Here is a 25,570-nt window from a genome sequence, read left to right as displayed (position 1 = left end):
ATGTAAGCGTGACTTGGGGTTCAACTGGTAGCTGCCCCATACAGCTGAAAGAACAGTGGCCTTACGGACCAGGTTTGACTTGACTGTTTGACCCTTAGCCACATTTTTAAAAATCTATGAAATGGGAACAAACGCATTGTTCTAGTAAATATACGTAAAAATACTCTGTAAATCCTGGTTATAAACAGATCCCAATATCACATGATTTAAGTGTATGTTTTGCAACATGCTTATTAGTTAGGTTAAGATAGACATTATTTCTTTTAATCCATTCCACGTCAAAGGTTTAACTCATGAGGTTCCATTTTCATTTAAATGTCCTTTAACCACTATTAACTGAACTATTTCACATTTTCTAAAAGCAAAGGAACTTTCACATTATTAGCATTCTTCAGCAAGAGAAACATTAAATTCTCAAAAAGCAAACATTTCACAGCATCACAAAGAAAGCCAAATCGGAAATAGCTATTTCACAGCACTTACTGACTTATAAAGTTTTTACAGCTTCAATTCTTACAAGTTAGAAAGAAGGAAAGAGGAGGAAGCAGAGAGGGATGGAGGGAGAAAAGAATCCCATGCTATGTTCACAAACTAATACAGTTGTAGGAACTTGAAAACATTGTAAATTTTACTTCTCTGAACATGGCTTCTTTGGAATGAACAGAAAGTACCAGAATTAGCTCCTTTTGTTATTTCTACATGTTTCATTCCTAAGATAAAATATTATAATTCCAACTGTATTGAAAATATATAGCCAATAAAGAATCTGAACATAGCATTTCACTTTTAGACTTAACATGGAAATTTCAGTTAGAAACTTTTCTGAAAACTACTTTTCAAATATATACTATTAAAAACAACTTAATACAATTTCAAAACTAGTCAAAAACAAGGAAAACCCAACTGCAAACCACATGCGCTACTTGGAAGTACTAAAATAACTCATTTTTCATTTTTGATTTACCCATTTCTTCAGAAATCAAAAACATCTCCATCATCATCACCATCAATATCATCAAATGACCAATCCCAGTCTTTAAATGCCAAATCAAGCAATCTGCAATAGGAGGTTTGCAAATTTACACACTCTAACACTCTTTAGAAATGGCAGTTCGATATGCTATGATCTAGAAATCACACTTCAAATGCGCTCTAAGTATTTTAACTTTCCCTTCATCTATAACACGATTAAAATTAAGATGGAAGCACACAAGGAAATCTTCTTTCTCTTTACATATAAATGCATATAATCATTGTGGCCAGGCATGCTTTCCAGAATACCAGAGAAATGAACACAGAGATAACGTATGAGGATAAGACACGATCTTCTCCCCACCAAGCCCAGATAAGAGCTAACCATCCTGACGCACAGTTTGATCTGAGAACTATGAAAGCTCAACATCTGTCAACGTTCTCTGCATAAAAGTGTTTGGATTTTTCCAGAGTAGTACCATAAGCCCTAGTATAAAAAGGAATAATATTAAGAATGCAGTTTTCTCAATTCCAGCAGGATCCTACTTGCTCAATAGGTCACCAACAGTTACGTTCTCCATGAAAAACTGGACAAGGGAAAGACCACAAATATATAAGCAGCATTAACAACTTATCTTGGCTAAATAAACTGAACTTCGAGCAGGGGTATATGTGGTCTTTTCTTTCTAATCTAATCCAATAACCTACTACTGCAACCATCATATTTTAAAAAATAGGAGTAACTGTTTCATTATTTGTAACTGTGATGTTCATGAGTAAACTTGTGCCGAGGAACTCATCTGGTCCCCAAAGTCTCATCTGTGATCACTGTTAGTAGTTCTTCAACTTTAGTGTATATGATTTACCCAAGGCTATTTAAATGCATATTCCCAGGCTACATCCCAAGAGATTCTGATATCATTGGACTGTAGGGGTGGGGGAGGGGCTAGTAGTTTAATTTTTAAATAAAAAACCCCAAGATAAATTCTGATGCAGCTGGTTGACTTTGAGAATCACTAACAGAGTATGTTGATGGATGATTACCCTAATTTAAAAGTAAATGGGGCCAGCCTAATGGTGTAGTGGTTAAGTTCGTGGCTCTGCAGGTTCGGATCCCAGGCACGGACCTACACACTGCTCATCAGGCCATGTTGTAGCAGCGTCCCACATACAAAATAGAGGAAGACTGGCACAGATGTTAGCTCAGGGACAATCTTCCTCAAGCAAAAAGAGGAGGATTGGCAACAGATGTTAGCTTAGGGCCAATCTTCCTCACCAAAAAAAGAAAAACAAAGTAAACCAACTCAAATTATTTAAAAATGTGCCAAATACAGAACAATATTTGAGAGAACACACAAACTTAGATATAATTATTTATTCACTTAACATGTATCACAGCCTGGTATATACTCATTTTTCTAGGCTTACAGATAAAGTAACTTTTAGCTATGGTCTCAACTCTGCTGCAGGGGTAACAGATCAGTAGGCCTTCCTGAATATCCAAGCCCCAATTTTAGCACACTTTATGAAAAGTCTGCATTTCATATCCTTCCAAAACCCCAGAAGTGTGTGCGAAGCGTGTGCCTGTGTCGCGATCTCCAACTTGAAAAGTCTAACAGCTGTGCTATTAGCGCAGTGCATCAGGGGACTTCCCTTAAACCTTGCCCTCAGCACTTTCCAGTCAGTCACCTAAGTCTTGTCATTTCAACTTAAGAAATCTTTCCTTAACTTGGTTTCCTCTCTTCATTTTCACTGTAGATACTTTAGTTCAATCTTAGTAGGTTTCAACACACCAATCTCTTGTTACAGACTTCTATTTGTAGAACAAAATCAGAACTCCTATAGCATAGCGCACACAGTCCTTTTCAATGGGGCCAAAAGCTTTCTCTCCAGCATCATCTTCTACCACTTCCTGCCACTACCTTCTTCCCACTCTAACCCAAAATAACGTTACAAACACATAAGTAATTCTGACAACTTAGTACCTCTGCACAAAACCTTTCCCCAAGAATTGTCTTTTCCCTTATTTCTTTGCCTGGAAATTACTGATTACATTTTTGAGGTGTTTCTTGAATTCTTCCATCAGGCAGAATGCTCCATGCCTTCTTTTGTTCCTCCGTAACTCCTGCTCATGCCTCTATTATAAACAACATTTTTAAATAGTGCCATAATTATCTGTTTGATTATCTATCTCCTCCACTGAACTGATCAATCAGGATATACTTCAGGCCTGTGAAACTTACTGCCAAAGACTGCTTCAGAAAGAGCACATTTAATTTTGAGTTGTAACAGCAGCAGAAGAGAGTGCCCATTTCTTTACATCTCACCAATCTGTTTCTTAATCCTTACCAGTTCGACAGGTGAAAATGGTTTTACATTATAGTTTTAATTTTAATTTCTTTCTTTAATAATCAGGTTGATTACTTTTTCATATTTATGGTAATACCTGTATATTCCTAATTTTTATATTGGGAAGAGGAAATCTTTCTCTTAATGATTTATATAAGAATTCTCTATACAAAGATACTAATCCATCTTTCTCATATATAATGCAAATATATGGTGTTTTTAAAAATTACAAGACTTTAATATTTAGTCAGTCAATCTCTGACTTTTTCTTCCTTTGCTCTTATTCTTAGGAAGTTCTTTTTCAATCCAAGATCAGATACATATTTATCTATTCTCTTCTACTTCATTTATGGATTGATTGATTGATTGATTTTTGAGGAAGATTAGCCCAGAGCTAACTACTGCCAGTCCTCCTCTTTTTTTGCTGAGGAAGCCTGGCCCTGAGCTAACATCTGTGCCCATCTTCCTCTACTTTATATGTGGGACGCCTACCACAGCATGGCGTGCCAAGCGGTGCCACGTCCGCACCTGGGATCCGAACCAGCCAACCCCGGCCACCAAGAAGCAGAACATGCGAACTTAACCACTGTGCCACTGGGCTGGCCCCAATATAATGTCTTTTTTTTTTAAGATTTTATTTTTCCTTTTTCTCCCCAAAGCCCCTTGGTACATAGTTGTGTATCTTTTAGTTGTGGGTCGTTCTAGTTGTGGCATGTGGGATGCCACCTCAGCATGGCCTGATGAGCAGTGCCATGTCTGCGCCCAGGATTCGAACTGGTGAAACCCTTGGCCGCAGAAGCAGAGCACGGGAACTTACCCACTTGGCTATGGATTTATTTTTGACACTTCAAGTTGTATGTAACTTTATTATTTTTTCCCAAATAACTAGTCTGTTAATTTTCTAATATTTAGAAATAGAAAAGAAGAAAGATAAGGATGACATAATAGCTCCCCACATCTTTAAGTTTCAACTATGCTGTCAACGCTTTATTTCTTAAAACTGGATAAATGAGCATTTGTTGCATTTTTGTGTTATACTTTTCTGTGTGACTTAAATATTGCATTTTTTAAAAAAAGATCTTTAAAAGAAAAATAATTAAAGAGAAATGTCCCAGCAGAGAACAGTATTTTGTGTCTTGCACATCTCTTCAAACTGTCTTCATCAAAAGTCAGCATTTTATTCACAAATTGCCTACTTTTTCAGCATAGTATTTTAATTCAAAATTACCAAGAAAACATTCCTCTAGAATAGTATTTCTACACATTATGTTTTATAAACTGTCAATTAATTCAATTCTACTCATATTACTGTGAGGCAGTTGAGTATTACAGCTGAGAAGGCAGGATTTGAACTGGACTATCTGGATCAGAACTCATGGCCATGCTGCTTACTAGCTGTGTGATCTTGGGCACACAATGCTTCTGTGCCTTAGTCTCCTCATTTGTTAAGTGAAGACATTAACAGCTAAATCACAGGGTGGTTATGAGACCGTACAAGTCAGTATAGTTAAAGCTCTCAAAGGAGTGCCTGGTACATAATAGGCCCTCAAAAATGTTATTTTATATAATAATAGTAGCTAACACTTATTTAATTATTACTTTCAAACACATCAGTAAGGAAAAAGGGAAGTGCTGCAGAGAGAGTTAAGAGGAGAATCAGAACAAGGAAAGTCCAAAGGAACAAAATGTAATGGTGCAGTTAATAACAAACACTGAGGAAAAGTTAAAAGGAAAAATTAGCTGAATATTTATGGGCATTATGTTTTAGTGTGTATATAAATACATACATATATATTTGATGACGTCTAAGAAAGCCAAACATTTGTTTTAAGAAAGATACCATGTGAATTAGTTCAACTGATGCTAGACTGACTAGTTCTAAGACTAATATTAAATAAACACAATTGAAGAGCTAGATATTAAATCACTGCTGATATACACCAGAAATGCTGTTTCTAGGTTTTCTTGGATGATCCTGTAACAGCTCTACCCATTTGTCTACAGGAATGTGTTAATCAATTAGTAGACTACTAAAGGCCACCGAGCCCAGTGTTGGACTCCTCTCCTGAGCCATGCTATCCACGGCAGCTTGTATGCACATGACAGACTGGGGAGCTCTGCGGTCTAACAGTTTTGCCAAGCTGTCATCTAAATCATGTAAACTGTGGTGACAGAGCACTCACTATTCTAGAAAAAGCCAATTCTTCCAATTTTAGAAATTTCTGATTGCCTCACAGTTTTCCCTTGTTGAGTTAAAAATCTGCCTCTCTCTGCTTGATTCTTGTTCAATACATCTTCCAAGGAAAAGTCCTTTAAATATTCATTGCTATTTATTATCTCCGATCCTTTCAAAGCATTTCTTCAGAAGACTAAATATCCTTAGTTCCTTCACTTGCTGTACGTGTAACACGTTCAAATGACCCACTGTTACCTCAGTTCTTCTCTTCTGTATACCCTCCAATTTGTAAACGCTACTCTTAAAATGTGACACCCACAATGGAATGCAAACTGTAGGGTGATTCATATAAGACAGACACGGATACAACTTTATGAGTTAGTAAAGTTAATATAGAGGCAGAGATGTTAAAAACAATGGAAATAATGTTGCAGAGGAATAATAAAATACAAAATTATACTTCAAATGTGCCCATCTTTATGTTTAAAATTTCAAAGAGTATATTAGATAAAAAATTTTCACAAAAATACCCTACACATTTTAGTCAGTTTTAATATTAGTTTTATCTACATGCACAGCTGTGAGAGAAAGAAATCCCTATTACTTACTGTTGCTATGCAAAATGTATTAAAAAAATCAATGAAGAATGATTCGAAGGGCAGGGCCAGAACTAAAATAAAACAAAAAGTAACAAAAACCAAAAGTAAATGTGCTGTCAAATAGACCATAATCCTGAATTGGCATGGGGGAGAGGGGACAAAGAAAGTATTTATCAGTAGGTGAACATGAAAACTGTTATGTAATTGAAAACATGCCTTACTTGGTCTGAAAACTGCTTCATAAACTAATTGTATGTGTTATCATATATAGTGAAACCATTAACTTGTCAAACAGCACAAAAGAATAAAATATATCAAAAGGACTGAAGTTGTTATAGTCTTGAATCTAAACAAACCATTTGCCCTTCTAGAGTCTCAATGAAAAAGAAAGCTAATAATATCTATTCTACTCCACAGGAGTATGTTAAAGATCAAATGGGAGAATACATAGGAAGTGAAAGGAGAGAAGAGAATACATATGGAAGCACTCTGGGAGCTATAAAGCACGATACATTTTAAGGTATTAAAATAGCATAGCGTTTATGCATTAATAGTTCTACAATATTAATAACAGAAACTTAATTTTTAGATGTTTTCCACATGGCACATGGAATGACCTTCAGTGTCTCTGAATTATTTGAGTTTCTTCAGCTCTAATACTATCACATAATCACTAATTTTATAATATTTAGTTTTATCATACCTCACACTAAAATTCAACATTTTCAACTGCTGAAATGCCAATGCTACCTTTATCATTCTAAATTATTTCCTTGAGATATTAGTTTCAAGAAAAGTTTCATATGTTTGTGGTTAGAATGAAAAGACTTCGGAGAATACAGCCAATGCATGTCATTATTCATATACTGAACTCTTGTGTTAGGGAACAAAAAGGACATCTGAAATTAGATACTTGATCTAAATATACTTTATCCTTTAGCTAATGAAATCATGTTCATTTCAATGAATAGCAATATTTATAAACGCTGTAGTGGCTAGTAAGCCAAGTAACGGTTATTCTGAATCACGAATTAAAGTACTATAATGTAGCCATATGAAAATGGCTCCATCAGAATGACGTTCTTGTGCATTAATGATCATCTCTGAACTTACTCCATATTCCCTATTCCATCTCAAGGACAAGGAATGCCCACTTTACCCATTAATTAATATTTGAATGTTTAAAGCTGATCTACATTGCTCTTTAAATCAGATACAAGTTATTACTTTAAACTTATAGATTTGAATTAAGACTTAAGAAGATTTCTGTCCTGCCTCCCAAGTCATCTAACATAAAAGAGGTTTAAGAGGTTTGTGATATTAAACACAATGTGTTCACCTGCCACTTAAAGGTCTGAGTGTGCATCCTGTCTACTAAATCACTGAATTAGTCAATATGCTTATAAAATCCTAAAATATTATGATTATATACATAAACATGACAAAAATGAGCCCTTATATATTTTTGGTTGAATTTAATATATGTGTGTGGTTTAGTAAGTAAATTTCTATTACACTAATCCAAATCAATGAATGAGACATGCACACTAAAATAGTTTCAAACATTTGGTATTCCATGGTTCATTAAAATACCAAGCAAAGGAAAATTTGGAGTTTGAATATAAATAGTACAATATTTTTTAAAACATTTTAAGTTTTACTACATTTTTATTTATTACCTTGGTTTGTTCGGGGCAAGCTGTCGACTTGGCCGCCTAATAGACTGGTTTTGTTGAATCTTCATTGAAGTTCTAGGAGATGACCGTGCAAAAGGGTCCGGAGCTGGAGGCTTTTTAGGTATCTTTTTCACCAACCGACTAACCCACTTTTGCTGCTCTTCTGTAGAATTTGCTAATAACAATAGATTCTTTGCCGTTGAAATGTCATAATAAACTATAAAAAAATTTGAAAAAGATTAATGCATTTAAAATGATCTGAACATAAATAATATTGATGGAGCAAGTAATTTACTATTTACCTTTGCAAGGTGCTATAATCTCCTCCTTTTTGTCCATGTGATCTTTATGACATTTAATATGGCAGCGACGGCACTCTAAAGCAGGAGGAGGTTTAAACATATGCCACAATGGCTTCATACAAGCTTCACAGTTGGTTGGGAAATGATAGAGCGTAGGAATAAATTCATGTCCCTTGTGGCAAATATAATTTGATTTTTCTCCCACTGGCTCCACTGGAAATTCTTGTTCCTTCTTACTTTCTCCTTCATTAGCGTACAGAATCTATAAATACCAAAAAGAACAACAAATGATTTCCAAACCTAAGTTAATTTTTATGCAGTAATGATTCTTATAGTGTAAATAAAATAAAATTAGCCTAAATTATTCAATGAGAAAAAAATGCATTTGACTTTCAAACATTAGGTCTGTCTCATCAAGGACTTCTATGAGAAAAGTCATTAGACCATCACTTTGGTTCACATTTCAAAAGAATCAATCCTGTTCAAATGGGACCTCCTTATTTTCTTCAGGATATCTTACTATGTTTTAGCAAATTTATCAGAATAGGCCAGCAAGAGGTAAATCTGCACTCGACGGGTGTTAGAAAGTTTTTCTAGGAGGGGGTGTTCAAAACAATCACCTGGAGAGATGTAGTGATTATACAAATTATTGATTTATAATTCTGAAAAAACAGACAACTGGGTGATAACTGCAAACAGAGCTTAAATTGAAAAGATTTGTTATTTGGAGAGCTGAGGAAGAAAGGAAAAGAGGAAAGGATGTATCCAAATAAATAATATCAGCACCCAGAAAATAAGCAGTCAACTCCCCCACAGTACACCAAGCATAACACCTTTTACATAGAAGGAACTCAATAACTAATTGTTGGTTTGACTAATTTTAAAATGGAAGTAGTAAAGCAAAGAATTTGACTTTACTTTAAATTGTAAATAAAAAGGCTACTGGGTACAAAACTTAACTTCACAAGAAACTTATTTAACTTGGTAGAGAGATGAGCATACAAACCAAAACAGAAGGAGAAAGTTCATGCTTAAAAAATGTCATAATCAACCCTGCACAAAAGGATAGCAAAGGCCAGAAACATGATATAAACACACTACAGACTGAACAAGTAAAATGGAGAGAGAAATGAAGATGTATCCAAACAGAATAAACATCAAAGTCAAAAAGAAGAAATCACTTTAGATTGGGACTAAAATTGAAACGTAATCTAGAAAAAGGCCCAAGAATAAAGAATTTGATATGTCATGTCAATACTGAGAACCTCTATAGGTGAAAAAACAAAACAAAACCAATCAATAGAAAACAAAATAAAACTATGTTTACCTGGAATATCCTTGGAATTTCTTTAGCATCTGCTCTATATACATCTGTCTGCGTAACTGGTCGGACATGAAATAACTTGCTATAAAAGATTTTTAGTAAAGGAATAAAATATTACCAAAAAGTCAAATCACATTAGTTATACTATACTTATGTCCTAAGTTAAAATTGACTACTTTGACCCACATTAGAAGGTCAGAGAACATCTTGCTCTAATTCAACCACTCCTCGAGATTTTGAGAAATTTCCAGCAAGCCAGAAATTTTCCATTAGTTTCAGAAAACAACATAATAAAAAACTATGAAATAAAGATGTTTTAGCTAACTCTATATCCCAGACTTTCATCTGTATGAAGCAAATATAAGAAAATGTAACAACAGTAAATTAGGAGCTCTACTGTATGAGTATATACATACACTACATGACTAATACATACACTACATGACTAATACATTGCACTAACAACAAAAAAGGTCATGTTATTCTCTTATACTTCAAAAGATGAAGTTTGTAAATATTTTAAGAAAAACTTACTCTATATCTAAAACCATGTAAGGATTAGATTGTTCTTTATCTTGTTCACTGTCATAGAAAAGAATCTTCTTACTGCTTACAATCACATACTGTTAAAAAAAGAGAAGGAATTAAACAATGATTAAAGTTAATATATATCTTATTTATTTTCTTGAAAACAAATTCTATATTAGCAATAAAAATCATACAAAATAACTCAGTTAAATAACTAAAAAGTTCTTAATATACTCTTAGAAAAGTCTTCCTTAAAATAACAATAAATTTTGTTTGTATATATTTTAAATAAGCAAATTGGGGAGGAAATGAATTCAAATATTTTTTGGACTGATTTAGCTTCAAGCTAGATACTTCCGATAGCATAGGTAACCTTATTGCTATGGTTTGAATGTCTATATTTCCCTAAAATTCATGTGTTAAATCCTAACACCTAATGGGATGATATTAGGAGGTGGGGCCTTTGGAAGGTGATTAGTCACGACAGCAGAGCCCTCATGAATGGGACGTGCTCTTATAAAAGGGGTTCCAGAGAGATCCCTAGCCCCTTCCACATGTGAGGACACAAAAAGAAGTGTGCAACCCAGAAGAGGGCCTTCACCAGAACCCAACCATGCTGGCACCTTGATCTTGGATTTCCAGCCTCCAGAAGTGTGAGAAATAAATTTGGTTGTTTATAAGCTACCCAGTCCGTGATATTTTGTTAATAGCAGCCTGATTGTACTAAGACACTTATGAAAAATGAACATAACATTAAATCAGTAACAGAGGAAAAGAAATAAATGGGTCTTTCTGTCATATCCAGAGTGGTTTTCCCACTGAAACAACAAAAGCCTTAAGGTCAATAGGCTTCTAGTTTCCCAACACCAAAATCTATTTTATTATTAACAACATGTTAATGATGAAAAATTTTTTTTACAAAGATACATAAAATCTCATCATTCCAAATCAGAAACTGCAACAAGTTTTATGTATATAAAAGTTCTAATTATATACATCATACAACTACAAAAGTGAAATGGCTGTAGCTAAACCAAAAGCAAAACAAAAGAACCATATTCAAAGGTACCAAATACCTTTTTAACCCATCCAAATTTCTTAGTGTTGTTTCGCACTGGCAACGAAAGCCATCCTTCTAGTCTTGATTCTATAAAACAAGCACGAGATATGAGGATAAATATAAGAACTCTCCTAAAAAAATAAGGAATTTAATAAAATTTTAATTTTATAAAATTATAAAACATTAAATATGCCCTTCAGAATTCATCATTATACATTATCTAGGATCTAATAATAACGCAGGATCAGTATAAGCAAGTTATGCAATGCAAAACAAAATCCAGGTTATATCACATTGGAAATATACATTCCATAGTTTATAAAGTCAAACGCCGGTTGATTAAATTCATGCATTTGCAAAGTTCAGCAGAAAAGTTGCAAACAAAAGATTTTCACCAGTACACCTGTATTAGAATCCTTTATTTTTCCTTTGGAAGAAGGCCTAACTATAGATATAGTGCACATCTTCTTCAAAGGGAAAACATTTTAAGTGAGTAATTATGTGTTCAGAGAAAACGGACATTTAGAATGACCATAATAAAATGAAATTGTGTGAATTACAGATCAAATTTGGTTAATGAGTAGCAATAAACCAAAAGATTTCTAAATTCCAAAGTATCGATATAAATAAAATTCTAGTTCAACAAAGGAAATTGTCTGAATTTGTCCTAATAGCATTTGATCAGTATCCTTTAATGACATAATTGAGATAATAAGCATCTTTGGAGGTTATTCTAATAATAAAAGTAGCTATCCACTTATTTAACATCTACTATGTGTCTGAACTGTGCTATATGCTTTACATAAATGTTCTTTAACCTTTAGAACCTCACAGAAAGGTCACACAGGGACACATCTCTGACCCCAGCGTCTAGACTCTCTCTCACATCAACAACCTTTCAGATTTTATGAACAGAAATGCTGTGATGAAAATAGTCTATATACTCAACCGCCTGGACATCGTCCTATACCAATTTAAGAGATTAAATCAGATGACCTCTAACGATATGGGTAAGACTTAAATAATTTTATTGCTAAGATCTAAAACAACTTCAGTACAATCACTTATGATTTATATTACATACTGATATATAGCTAGGAAATGTGACAACAATGTGAATAACTATAGGTATTTTACTTTGAATTCAATTAATGAAACTAAATTTTACCTTACATTCAACTGCTCATACGCTAATTTCTTGTCATTTACATTAAACATGTTTTGCACTTATACTAACTTTGTGTTAAATATAACAATTTTATATGTTTCCATCTGGTTTCCTCATTTAAGTTATAAATCCTTTCAGGGCAAGGTTCAGGTCAAATCGTCTTCTGTTCTCTTTTAAGGCTGCCTAGCACAATGTTGACTAGGTAAGCACGCAATTAACACCCAAATACATCCTCTGAAACAGTCCATGTGCTTTTTTTCTACTGTCACTTGTGATACAGAACTTCAGAAAGAATTTCTTCTTGGTTAAAAATGGATGAAACAGGCAGTGAAATTATATCCTCTTAAACGATGTAAAGTACTGCCCCATTTCTTGTAAGTTGACAAAATAAATCTATCAATTGTAATAACAGCAATGCCGTGTGAAAATACCTTAAAAACAAATTCTTTGTTCATGCAGCAGTTTCTTTAACTGACACTAGAGCAACTTGTTAGTGTTAGTGAATATTAGTTAACGTTACAAGAATTTTCAAAAGGACTGAAATTAAGGGTAGTGAGAAAATTCCAAAGGTGAAAGATTTTTAGGATATCACCTGTACCATTAGGTTCCGATGAAATAGGTAAGTAGGGCAAAGATTCTTCTTCTGAGTCAGAATCAGAGTCAAGGAGCATATGAGAACTGGAAGGCTTAGTGGCAATATTGAGAGAAGTAGAGGAACGCTGGTAGGTGAATGACATGGATTCCATAGTGTGTGATTGAGTGATATGAACTAAACACCCAACATAACAGGAAGTAAGAATGCAGAAAGAAGAGAAAATAAAATGAAAGCTTAAAAAGAGAGCTACCTGTAATAAAGAGCAAATTTAAATAACTAAATGTGAAATTTTCTTTTGCATTTTTTAATGAAAAATTTTGTTAAAAATCAATAAATAAGTTTAAACTCTCATTGAATCCCCACTCTAAGGAGTAGGTTTTCCCTTAAAGAAATGACAAAACGTTTTTCCTCAAGAGCAAAGTCAGCCATAAGACTTAGAACCACCAACTGACTTCTATTTAAAACAAAAGGCTTTTAATAAAAATAAACTTAACGGCTGAAAACAAATCTGTACCTGGAAACCCATCATCTGCCTCAGCATCCCCTGGTCCACTGCCTATACTGGAACTATCCAGACCAATATGCAAGGCCTGGAGCTGTGACCGCAGCTGCTCAATGTCACTGTCTTTACTGTCCAGTGTCATCTGTAGTTCAATTCGAATCTGGCTCTCTTCAGCTATTTGCTACAAGAAATTAAATTACATTAAATTAACTGAGTGTCACATATCTCACAATTTTGCTTCTTCATTCAGTAATAATTACTAAGTAATAAAAATGTTCTATAACCAATAAAATATATACAGACATGAAAACAATTCTACTACTTAAAAAGAAGTCTTCAATCTAGAGTCCAAAAAGCATTCTTACAGCCTGCATCTCATTCAGTTCTTTCTGATACTTGATCATCTGCTGGGTCAATTTTTCACGTTCAGATTTAAGTTCCATATGAAGTTTTCTATTCTCCTTCTCTTTTCTCCGCACATCTGTGTCACTACCACGCTTGACAGGTTCTTTTCGATTCATGATCTCAGCCAACTTATTCACAGCCTTAAAAACATAAAAATAAGTGTGTTAGTAAATAAAATAAATTACGTTGATGGTTTTTCGGTATTCACCAATCGCAAGTTATACAACCAGTAATAATCTCCTTCTCTATACACAGGGCAAGAAAGAAACACTTTCTAGATTAAGTAATAGAACCTCCTTCATCACTCATTATCCTTTTCCAACCTATACTCTATTAGTTTTTCACTCTCATGTTTTCAGAGAACTAATTTAAAATGTTTATAGGTTTGATCTGATGTTACTTTCTACCACTTTGAGTTTTTAGTTCCAAAAGAAAATTGTACTAGGCAGATCTTTTATCCTGGAGGAAGAGAATTTTGTATTGGCATCAGATTAATAAAATACATGCCCAACCACAGAACAGAGCATCTGGGACCCACAAGTATTCATGCTGTATATACAACCATGAGAGCTGGCAGAAGGATGGTCAATAATCGCGAGTGCCTTTTCAGATTAAGTTACCCTTTTTTAGGCTGTCAGCAAATGGGCATTCTCTGCAGATTCTTAAAAGCAGAAAAACTGATCAGATTACAATGAAAAGTTAGGAAGGAATGTGATTTCATATGGAAAAATTAAGAAAAACTTTCATAAGCATTGAATTGGACAATATTAATCAAATCTAGCTTCTCCCAACCTGGCAAAAATCAGACACTTGTGACTGTTCACAAATACTAATACATTCAATGACTGCCCCTGCCAATCTATAATGCTAGAAGTAAAATGCAAAAGAGAGAACCTAAAAAAAATTCAAAATCGTATTTAGAGTTTATTATACATACTTGAGTTTTGAGTGTTCTCTCTGTTAACAGCTGCTTCTCAAATTGTGCTTTAATAGCTGCTGCACTTATCTCTTCATCTTTCAACCTTGATAGTTCTGAAACATGGAAAAATGTAAACATTTTATTGATAACTACAGCAACTGACAGACATTAGGTATATTTAAAATAAACCTTATTCTTTGTTAATACTTACGCTCTTGGGCATCTTTCAATTTGTTATTTAATTCTTCTTTCTCATTTGCAAGATTGGCAACATCACTAGTTAGTGTCCTATTAGTTTCTTCAAGCTAAGAAACAAAAATGGAAAAAAAATCATATCCCAATGAACAAAATTTAAGTTATACAACAAAATGAAAATATCCTAGAACATCGCTAAAGCTCATGTTTTTCTAAGTATGTCTATCTCTATACTTCTTGCCTTTGTGTTACAATCTTACCAAACTTCAGCCTTGATGAAAATTTTGCTAACCGTAATGGACTTCATACGCACCCCAGGAAGCCAAAAAACTGCCCTTTTCTCAAAAATCCTTAGCAGTATTTTTTAATGAGAAAAACATACAATAAACTAAAAAAGGCAAATATTACAACAAAGCCCTGCATTTCATCATAGAGAATAAACAAATTTTAAAACTGCAGTATTTCTTTCAGAAATAGAAATTTTAAAACAGAAAATAAAATTTTATTAAAGAAGTTGACATCCTTTTGTATTCTCTCCAAATCCTATTCCTATTCTTCCTTCTTGAAGGAAATTTTATTGTGAATTATGTGTTCACACATTCCATCATGACTGTATACTTTTATTACATACACACGAAACAATACATAGTGTGGTTTTATGTGATGGTAAATTGTCCATAAAGAGCATACTGTATTTATCTTTCTGTAATTGCTTTCACTTGACACTACATTAAGAATTAAATTGTTGATATATATGAAGACTTAACTCATTTTAACTGATATAGTAGTTCCATCTTCTCCCACATTTCATTTATCCATTTACTCATCTACTAATAAGACATTTGAATTTTTGCTATTACAAACATTTATGATGCTATGAGTATTGAGGCTTTATTTCTCTAGCATATTTATCTTAATATAGACTTTATTTGGATTATATGAATATTTAAAATTTACTGGAAATTACCATACTATTTACTATACTATGCCATACTAAATTTACAGTCCCCACAGGAGTAAATGAGTCATTTTCCAGACGTCCTTCAAACACTTGCAATTAGTCAGATACTGAATTTTTGCCAATGTGATGGGTATAAAATGGTATTTCAAAGTTATTTTATCTAGCCTTTTCCTAAAGACTAGTGAGGTTAAGCATCTGCTTATACTTTTAGGTTTTCACTTTTGGCCAATTTTTCTTCTCAATTGTTTAACTTTTTCTTATTGAACTGTAGGAGTTCCACATACATTCTTGATACTAATCCCTTGTTTAATAAATACATTACAAATATCTTCTTCTTGTCATTTATTTGTTGTCTTCTGTTATACGTAAATTTTGGATACTGTTCTAATAGTTTAAATTTTTTATCTTTTCACATTTAGGTCCTTAAGATAGCTAGAATTTACTTGCGTGTGTGGTAAAGGATAAGGATCAAATTTTATTCCTTTCCATATAAAAATATAGTTATTCCAAAACCATTTATTAAATCTGTATCCTTTGCTACTTATTTGTGTACTGCCACTTCCATCATAAACCAAGTTCCTGAATGTACATGAATCTATTTCTAGCCTCCCCACTCATTTCCACTGAACAGGATTAAATATCCCCATTCCCTGTTCTGATACCACACTTGTTAATCAGTGTAGTATTTTAATAGATCTGGATAACTGATAAAGGCAAACTCAACCACCTGATATTTTACTTAACTTTGAAATTTTATTGCAATTTTTTTTTCAACTTGCATATGACTATCTTCACGGTAGTTTCAAGATTCTTTTGAACTAAACTTTGTTTAACAAGAAAAATTTGCCTTAAGCTGTTTTCTACTTTTAATATTCCCCTTTTACTTTAGTTTTTTAACTTTGAATTTACCAATAGGTGAGGCCACTTAGAAGAAGCTTTTTTGAGACTCTCTCTACCAGACAACACTAAGAAGCTAATGGTTAACTGGATCACAAATCTTGTAGCCAGCACACACAATTTTTCATTTAGATCTATGTTACTTTCCTAGTACTTCAAAGAAAGATTTATGATATAGTAATTAAATTATACTCAAAAAAGAACCAAGAATTTACTTACAGATGCAATTGTAGCATCTTTTTCAGTGAGTTCCTGTTTGTGTCTAGCCATCATCTCTTTGATCTCCAGCTCTTTCATGATTTTCTCTTTTTCCAAATCAGAATATTGTTCTTCAGCAATTGAACGAGCCAGCTGCTCAGAATCTGCTTTGGTCAAGGTGATCTCCAGTTGAGCAGCCAAGGAGTCCCTACATTTTAGAGATATATCATTTTAATGTTTAATTTTCACTATTAAGTCAGTTTTTGTCTAACGCACTTCATCAACACATTTTTATTTGGAGTATAGCAGGCACTGTTCTAGAAGCAGGGTACATGGCTATAAACAAGAGACAAAGATCTTGCCCTTACCTTTCATCCTGTAATTCCTGCTTCTTCTGCTGTAATTCTTTACAAAGTTTGGTCTTTTCTTCACATTCTTCTTTAAGTTCCCTAACCTGTGTTTTATAGAGGGTCTAAATAGCAAAATATAACAGAAACCTCTATCATCATCATCATTAGGAATATTATTTCTACGTTCAAAATCTATAAAGTCAAATTAACACATACAAATATGCTCATAACACTGAGTAATGTTGAGCCCTTGAGCAAATTCATACTTTCATGAGTTTTTCTATTTTCTGATAATCAACGAATTAGCTAATAAAAGTTCAGCCAATAATTTAGAAGCATGATTTTCAACTGGATATCATAGTGAGATTTCTCATTAAATGACAAAGACTGGTGGGATGAAGAAGCAAAAAAAAATATTACTAATTTAGACAAGAAAATTTTGTTAGCTTAAATCAATGAAACAGAGGTGACAGTTACTAATTCATATTTTAAAACTGATCTCAATAAAGTACAAATATTAAAATGATAACTTTATTTCTTTCATTATGAAAATATAATACTTCCTCAAAAAGCAATACTTTTAATGAACTTCACAGGATATAGGTATATGCATAGAACTATTTTTCTAGCAATGATAATGGATCTCTGTTAAACTATCCACAGTCTGTTGCCTACTTGTTCTTTTTATATGAGGAGTATGGTACGAAACATCCCATCCAAAACTCTGTCTGGAGTTTGCTATAAGAATCATTCTAAAGACTTGAATCATTCTCCTGGTTCTGCAGCAAATTTTTTAAAAAATTCTACAAATACAACAATTTTCAAATTAATGTGCCTGTAACTTACTGAGAAATACTGCTCTGCTTCAAGCTGATCTTGGAGCTCTTTCATTTGCCCATCCGCATCTTGACGCTCTCTGTGGGAACATTGCATCAAAGGTTTAAATAAGTTGTCCACCTATTAAACCAGCAACTCTTGAAATGTGGTCTGGGGAACTGTTGGGAGTCCCTGAGACTCTTGCAGAGAATCCAAGAGGTCAAATTATTTTCATAATACTAAGCATCATTGCTTTTTTCTTTTACTCTCCTTATCTCACTAGGGTATATGGACTTTTCTTGAGGCTACATGACATATAATGATGTCTTCACTCCAACAGCTAATGAAACGTGTGCTTGTATGTTCCTGTGTTTTACAAATTTCTCAGCTTTAATTTCTAACACAAAAAATATAATTAGATATAACTCACATAAACAAAAACTCTTTGAGGCCTTCAACAATTTTTAAGAGTATAAAGGGGTCCTGAGACCAAATAGTGCTATATTAAACTAAAAACATTAACTTACATATTCTCATAACATGCACTGTGATCAGCCATTTATGCCAACCAAGTAGGAGAATTAAAAGAGCAGCTAAAAATCGTTTATCTTAGGATGAGTGAAGACATGACTAGGAGGGGGGTTCAGAGGAGGTAATGAGTGCAGGTTTTTATATCTAAATGTAGATGGTAACTGCACAGATTTGTATACTTTGTAAAAATTCATTGAGCTCTACACTTATCATTTGTGTACTTTTTTCTGTATGTAAATTTTCAAAATTAAGAAATAAAAAATAAAAAGTGAGCCTAACAACCCATTTAAGAGGCTGGGTTGAAATAAGTTAAATTCTAGGGTTATTAAAAAAACACAAAGGGGACCAGGCTGGTGGCACAGCAGTTAAGTACACACGTTCCACTTTGGGAGTCCGGGTTTGGCCAGCTTGGATCCCAGGTGCAGACCTACGCACCACCTGTCAAGCCATGCTATGGCAGGCGTCCCACATATAGAGTAGAGGAAGACGGGCACTGATGTTAGTTCAGGGCCAGTCTTCCTCAGCAAAAAGAGGACGACTGGTAGCAGATGTTAACGCAGGGCTAATCTTCCTCAAAAGAAGAAACAAACTCATAAAAATTATAGTCATTCCAAGTTAAAGCTAAGGCGGGGGTGAAAGCAAGTTGGAGAACAATACAACATATAAGATGCAATTAAAAAACAAACAAAAAAAATAAAATCTACAAAAAACTTAGCCCTATATATGTTGTATAGATGTATAGGTACAGACATAGAAAAAAGTCTGGAAGGATAAACAACAAACTGTTAAGATATGTTACCTCTGGAGAGGTGAAACACGTCTGCATTCATAAAGGGGAATTTATATTGCTTTCTCTTTATTTCTTAATATAGTTCTGAGTATGTTACAGTGAGAAAGTATTTGAATAACAGATATTTAAAAAATGTATATAGCAAGAAAGACTCAGACCAAATGATTTAATCATACCATCTTCAATTTGTATAGAACTTTTATCCTTATTTCCATTTAACATAATTTGGACACTTTGTTTACTCTCTGGCCCTTAAGTCTCTGGATAAAAATGAAGTTATTACTTAATGCCACTTACCTGTGTGATTTCTGTATTTTATTATTGATGAGTATATTACTAAGAAATGATAATTCTTATTTCTGAGTCAAAAATGTGAAAGACGCTAATTAATAACAAAGAAAATGTCAACTTTTAAAATTGTCTCATCATCACCAGGTAAGCCCACTTGCAGTTAACCCCAGTATAATTTTTTTTTAAAGATTGGTCCTGAGCTAACATCTGTTGCCAATCTTTTCTTCTTCTTCTTCTTCTCCCCAAAGCCCCCCAGTACATAGCTGTATATTCTAGTTGTAGGTCCTTCTGGTTCTCCTGTGTGGGACGCCGCCTCAGCATGGCCTGATGAATCGTGCTAGGTCTGCGCCCAGGATCCGAACTGGTGAAACCTGGGCTGGTGAAGCGGAGCGCGCCAACTTAACCACTTGGCTACAGGGCTGGTCTCCCAGCATAATTTTAGTATCACGACCTTCCTGAGGAGCTGCTGTCATTCATGTATGTAACTTTAAAAATCTGACATTTATTAGGTATTTAATAAAAGTATTTTTCAGAAAGTAGCCACATAAATGCACATGGTTACAATTAAATAATGCAGAACAGCACAGAAGAAATTATCATGAAAGGCAGCAATCTCCTTATCGACACCTCTCTACCACCTAATCCTACTCCCCTAGAGGAAATCACTTTGTTTCATTTCTGTTTTTCGTTCTTTTAGCAGTTACACCTCCGCATCTCAGTTTATTTCTTGACATAAACTTTAATTATTATTCACCAATTCCCCACTAACTTGAGAATTTAGCTCTTATCATCCCTAACCTCACCCAAACCTCCAAAACAATTGTATCACTGGCCTGAGTGACATAATCAAACCTCCATTTCCTATTGCATCAACCACAAACCACAACCTCCCCTATTTAAGATGAGAACTGCAACATTCTCATCCTTTCTCTTTTATTTCTTAAAATTTCATGAGAACATGTCTAAATGTGGGTCTTTTTTCATTTATTTTTGCTGTGTCTTTTCAATCTAAAGTCTTCTCTTTCAGCTATAGGAAATTCTTTTCTATTATTTCTTTAATAATTTCCTCTCCTTGGTTCTCTGGAATTCTTATTTGTCTGCTGCTAGAACTCCTAGAACAGTCTCTCTGTGTCTTACTTATTTCTCTCATATCTTTCATGTCACTCCCTCTTGTTCCACATTTTGTGAAATTTCTTTTTCTTCAAATCCTTCTCATAAATTTATATTGGCAGTAATTTTTAACCTTTAAGAGCATCTTCCTATTCTGGCTGCCCCATCTGCATTACATCTGGTTCTTATTTAATGGAAGGAGTATTTCCTACAATTTTTAATCAATACTAATTATTACCAGCAGGGTTGTTTTGTTTGTGCTCTCTTAAGTTCTCTTCATTCCTTGATACATGTTTCATCTGGGGGCACTTTTCCTATTTCTTTATCATAGCCTTTCTCCTTCATATCACAGCCTTTCCTCAAATGCCTATTGATACTTGGTTATTCATTTACAAAGGAGGCAACAGAAATTTTAATCTCTATAACTGTGGGAGGGGTTTTCTAACTGACAAACTTCAGTTTAAGATGAGAGGTTTAAAAAAACCAACATTAAAAAATAACCAAAACAAAAAGTAACAAATGTTGGAGGGGTTGTGGAGAAAAAGGAACCCTCATACACTGTTGGTACGAATGCAAACTGGTGCAGCCACTATGGAAAACAGTATGGAGATTTCTCAAAAAATTAAAAATAGAAATACCGTATGACCCAGCCATCCCACTACTGGGTATCTATCCAAAGAACTTGAAATCAGCAATTCCCAAAGTCCCATGCACCCCTATGTTCACTGCAGCATTATTTACAATAGCCAAGATGTGGAAGCAACCTAAGTGCCCATCAACTGATGAGTGGATAAAGAAGATGTGGTATATATATACAATGGAATACTACTCAGCCACAAAAAAGAATAAAAATCATCCCATTTGCAACAACATGGATGGACCTTGAGGGAATTATGTTAAGTGAAATAAACCAGATAGAGAAAGACGAACTCTGTATGACTCCACTCATAGGTGGAAGTTAAACATGCAGCCAAAGAGAAGTGACTCGTGGTTACCAGGGGAAAGGGGGGTTGGGGAGGTGGGCACAAAGGGTGAACTGGTGTACCTACAACATGACTAACAATAATGTACAACTGAAATTTCACAAGGTTGTAACTATCATAATCTTAATAAAGTTAAAAAAATAAAAAAAAAGCATTAAGCAGGGGAACCCCCAAATGCCAGAATGAAAAAGGCTTTTCTCTGAATTGCTGACCCCATACTAGCTGTTCTAACTATCCAGAGAGTGTGCCCAATTTCTTTAGAGGGAATGCCCTGTAGGAACCCTAGCGGTGGTAGTGCCTGACTACAGATACTTCTGCAAGGGGTAGCGGTAGAGTATGATGAGTAGATTGTTCCAGTACAGCATCACATCTTACTCCAGCCCTTCAAGGTATTTTTTTGACTAAAGAAACTTTTTTCCTTCACCTCTATCCCACTTCACATATACTCCTGGCTGTCACTTCCTTTGCTCTACTTCATTAGTCAGAGTTTTCATTCACTTGTCACTACCTCATTAACTAAAGGAACTTCTTGTCCTCCAAGCCACTGTAATTCTTGATGTGGGTTTATATATTTTAAAAATTCCTTGGGGCCAGCTCCGTGGCCGAGTGGTTAAGTTCGCGCGCTCTGCTGCAGCGGCCCAAGGTTCGGATCCTGGGCGCGGACACGGCACCGCTCGTCAGGCCACGTTGAGGCGGCGTCCCACATTCCACAACTAGAAGGACCTGCAACTAAGATATACAACTACGTACCAGGGGTGGGGGTGGGGGGGGGGTGGTTTGGGAAATAAAGCAGCGGAAAAAAACAAAAACGATTGGTAACAGTTGTTAGCTCAGGTGCCAATCCTTAAAAAAAAAAAAAAAAAAAAAAAAAATTCCTTTACTAGAATTTTACTGGAATCTTGGAGAGAAGAAAAGATATATACGTTGGTCATTTTCAAATGCAAGCCTACACAGCACTTCATATGTAAATTCTCATTGTATGTAATTTTTTTTACCTTGTATTCCAATTATTTATGTACCAGTCTTACCTCCCGCTAAGGAATAACATCTGATAAAATGCTAGTAAGCTTCTTAAGGGTAGGAAATGTATCTGATTCATCTTTGACTCTCCCATAGTGATTGTCAATATATATATATATATAATATATATATATATATAATAGGTATGCATTCATTCATGCAACATTTGTTGAGTATATACAATGTGCAAGACATTAATCACAGGTTAGAGACAGCAAAACATAATAAGTGATTTTTGCCACTCAATGAACTTATTATTAGGTGGTTAAGATAGCAAATGTGGATATCTTTGAGGAGGAGGGTTAGAAACTGAGGGATTAAGAAACAACAGAGCCATGTGCACTTATAAAGAAAACAAGAAGCACATACACTAAAGTACTGTAAATTAGGTCTAAGTAAAGTGTAAATGGAACAGGAGAGGAAACACAATCTAGATAATTAAGTAGCTCTTGCATTCATATAAACACTGTTGTTAGAACAGATACTATAGAGAATATCTGTTCAGTCAAGTAGCTTAAAACTGTGTTCCCTAGAACCTAGGACACAGCTCAGGCTTGACCAAAGCTGGGCCAATGAGTTCCACCCAGGATTTGGGGTACTTTCTGAACTTGGGACCCAGAAAAGTTGAATCAGGGTCTCTCCAAACAAATAAAGCTATAAGACCTATCTCTAGAGTTTCTCCTTCTGGAAGGAGCAAGATTTTTGTTAAATGGAAAAAGCAAGCCTAAAATGAGAGAGAAGAATAAAGCTAATATACAGGAAAAGAAACAAAAAATAAAGATAAGATGAACATGTGTGAATATTGTTCAAGGTTCTAGTTCCAATTTTTAAAAGTCAAAATCTCATGAAGTTTAAGAGTCTAGGCTTACCCAGGCAACAATTTAGCACAGAGAACAAAATCTTTTTGACCATCATTTCCTAGGTAGTGTCAACATTTGACTACCCTTCCTAGGTAGTGTCAATCTTACTGACCTGTCTGTCACAGGTATGCTAAAAGCAGGCAATCAGCAATGATGATAAAAGTAGAGCAATAATCCTAGTAGTAGTCATAGTAGTAACAGGAATAGTTGTAGTCATAATAGTCCCTTCCACTGTCGTGTGCTAGATGCTGTAAACAAACCACTGTTATCCTTTATAAGATCCCTAACAAGGAAGCTATTACTGCCCTCTTTTGTAGGTATGATAAATGGTGCAGAGAGGTCAAATATTCTGCCCAATGTTGGTTAGCTAGTAAGTAGTGGAACTAGGATTCACACCTAGACCTGCCTGGCTTCAACGCCTATGTTCTTTCCACTCTACCGCATTGCCTCTCATCAAATAACTGGGATCCAATACGACCTTTGGTCATGTCTGGGAAGAAGTAATCATAATACTAATGACTGCATGAGACAAACTTAACAGTATATTTAAAGTATACTTTAAAAGTATTTTAACAATATGTCCAATATTTTCTAAGTAAACTAAATAGAGCACTAGAGTGTATCCTAAAAAAATTATTCAAAAATGTATATGGTGTTTGCTTAATAGTCAAACATTTCTGTTCTAGAAACTAAAGAAACAAACAAAAAGCACATGGACAATAAGCTTGAGGGATAGTCCTAAGGAGAAATTTATGGAGTGAAATCCCAGACATTTTCTTCTACTCCAACAACTCTCTCTGATTATAGCATAATAAGGTGGCAGTAGTGAAAACTTTGGGGGGAAGCAAATATCTTCTGGAAGGACAACAGTGGCAGTCAATACATTAGTTGTATAGAAAGAAAGAGAAAATGTGGTCAAGAAAATAAAATGATTGAAAGAAAATTCCTACATAAATCAAAATTAAGATAATTTACATTTGGATAGTTGTGCATATTAAAATTTTGTCTCAAACAATTAACTTACTTTCGAAGTTCAGCATTCTGTTTTTCCAAGCTCATTTTCATTTCCATGAGGTGATTATTCTCTTGTTTTAACTGCTTTTCTGACATCTTTAGTGTGTTAACTTGCTGTGTTTGCATCTTCAAGTCATTTTGTGTGAGGCAGCGCTTCTGAGTTTCCTGTTCTATTTTTAATGTCAAGTTTCTAACCTAAAAAGCAAATTGTGTACTTGGTATATAAGTAAATTATTTTGATTTTTCTTGTCAATGAAGCTGGCAGCAAATATGATGATGTAACACAGATTTTTCCCTTAAGCAGTTAATTTCATTTCACAGTAAATAATTTTCGTATTTTTGATAATTACACTTTTAAAATAAAATATGGTCTTTAAGGTAAAACTAACTAAACAATTTTAAATTATGATTCACTTAGAATATCATCCAAATTCAGTAAAATTAAAAGGTGGTAGAATATTATTTTACAAGAAAAAATTTAAAATGATGAAACCATCATTGAACTGTTACAAATAAAGTTTGCTATTAATTTATTAAATAGTTCATTATTTGTTAACTTCATACTTACATCCTCATTTAGCACATCTTTCTGTTTAAGGAGTTCATTGATTTTCTGCTGTGACTGTTTGAAGTCACAGTCTAATATAGAGCATCTTTTCTCAGCTTCTAGTAACAGGTTCTCCACTTTCTGTTTTAAAGTCCTTTCCTCCAAGAGCTTTTTCTCCATTTCTATCGCCACAAAAATGGACAGAATCATGAATTTACAAACAAGAAAAGCATATCAAACACATGACAGTGCTAACAAAAATTATAGTACACGCTGCCTTAAAAATATTTTCATTCCCAATTTAATATTTTCATCACTCCTCTTAATGTATTTGAAATGTCAACAATTTCATGCTTGAAAATTAGGTGTCTCATTTGCTGGGAATAAAATCTACCACACTATGTAACATTACATCCATTCTAATGAAAGTAA

General features: G+C 34.2%; 1 protein-coding gene across 1 annotated transcript in view; it reads right to left on the bottom strand.

Annotated features, from left to right (window-relative positions):
* The window catches only part of ROCK2 (Rho associated coiled-coil containing protein kinase 2), a 161,783-nt gene that overhangs the window by 3,705 nt on the left and 132,508 nt on the right, over positions 1-25,570 (bottom strand). The window contains exons 19-33 of the mRNA XM_023619529.2: positions 25,160-25,320; positions 24,602-24,786; positions 18,023-18,092; positions 17,195-17,298; positions 16,848-17,034; positions 14,787-14,880; positions 14,594-14,688; positions 13,617-13,796; positions 13,264-13,432; positions 11,003-11,073; positions 9,933-10,021; positions 9,402-9,480; positions 8,075-8,336; positions 7,776-7,989; positions 965-1,057 (exon numbers count right to left, since the gene is read on the bottom strand). Of these exons, the coding sequence (XP_023475297.1) occupies positions 973-1,057; positions 7,776-7,989; positions 8,075-8,336; positions 9,402-9,480; positions 9,933-10,021; positions 11,003-11,073; positions 13,264-13,432; positions 13,617-13,796; positions 14,594-14,688; positions 14,787-14,880; positions 16,848-17,034; positions 17,195-17,298; positions 18,023-18,092; positions 24,602-24,786; positions 25,160-25,320 (2,045 nt within the window). The 3' untranslated portion in view covers positions 965-972. The remainder of the gene's footprint in view (positions 1-964; positions 1,058-7,775; positions 7,990-8,074; positions 8,337-9,401; positions 9,481-9,932; positions 10,022-11,002; positions 11,074-13,263; positions 13,433-13,616; positions 13,797-14,593; positions 14,689-14,786; positions 14,881-16,847; positions 17,035-17,194; positions 17,299-18,022; positions 18,093-24,601; positions 24,787-25,159; positions 25,321-25,570) is intronic.

Source organism: Equus caballus, chromosome 15 (assembly GCF_041296265.1).
Source record: "Equus caballus isolate H_3958 breed thoroughbred chromosome 15, TB-T2T, whole genome shotgun sequence".
NCBI lineage: Eukaryota > Metazoa > Chordata > Mammalia > Perissodactyla > Equidae > Equus > Equus caballus.
Note: the sequence above shows the minus strand (reverse complement) of the source record. Positions and strands in the feature narration are given on the sequence as shown.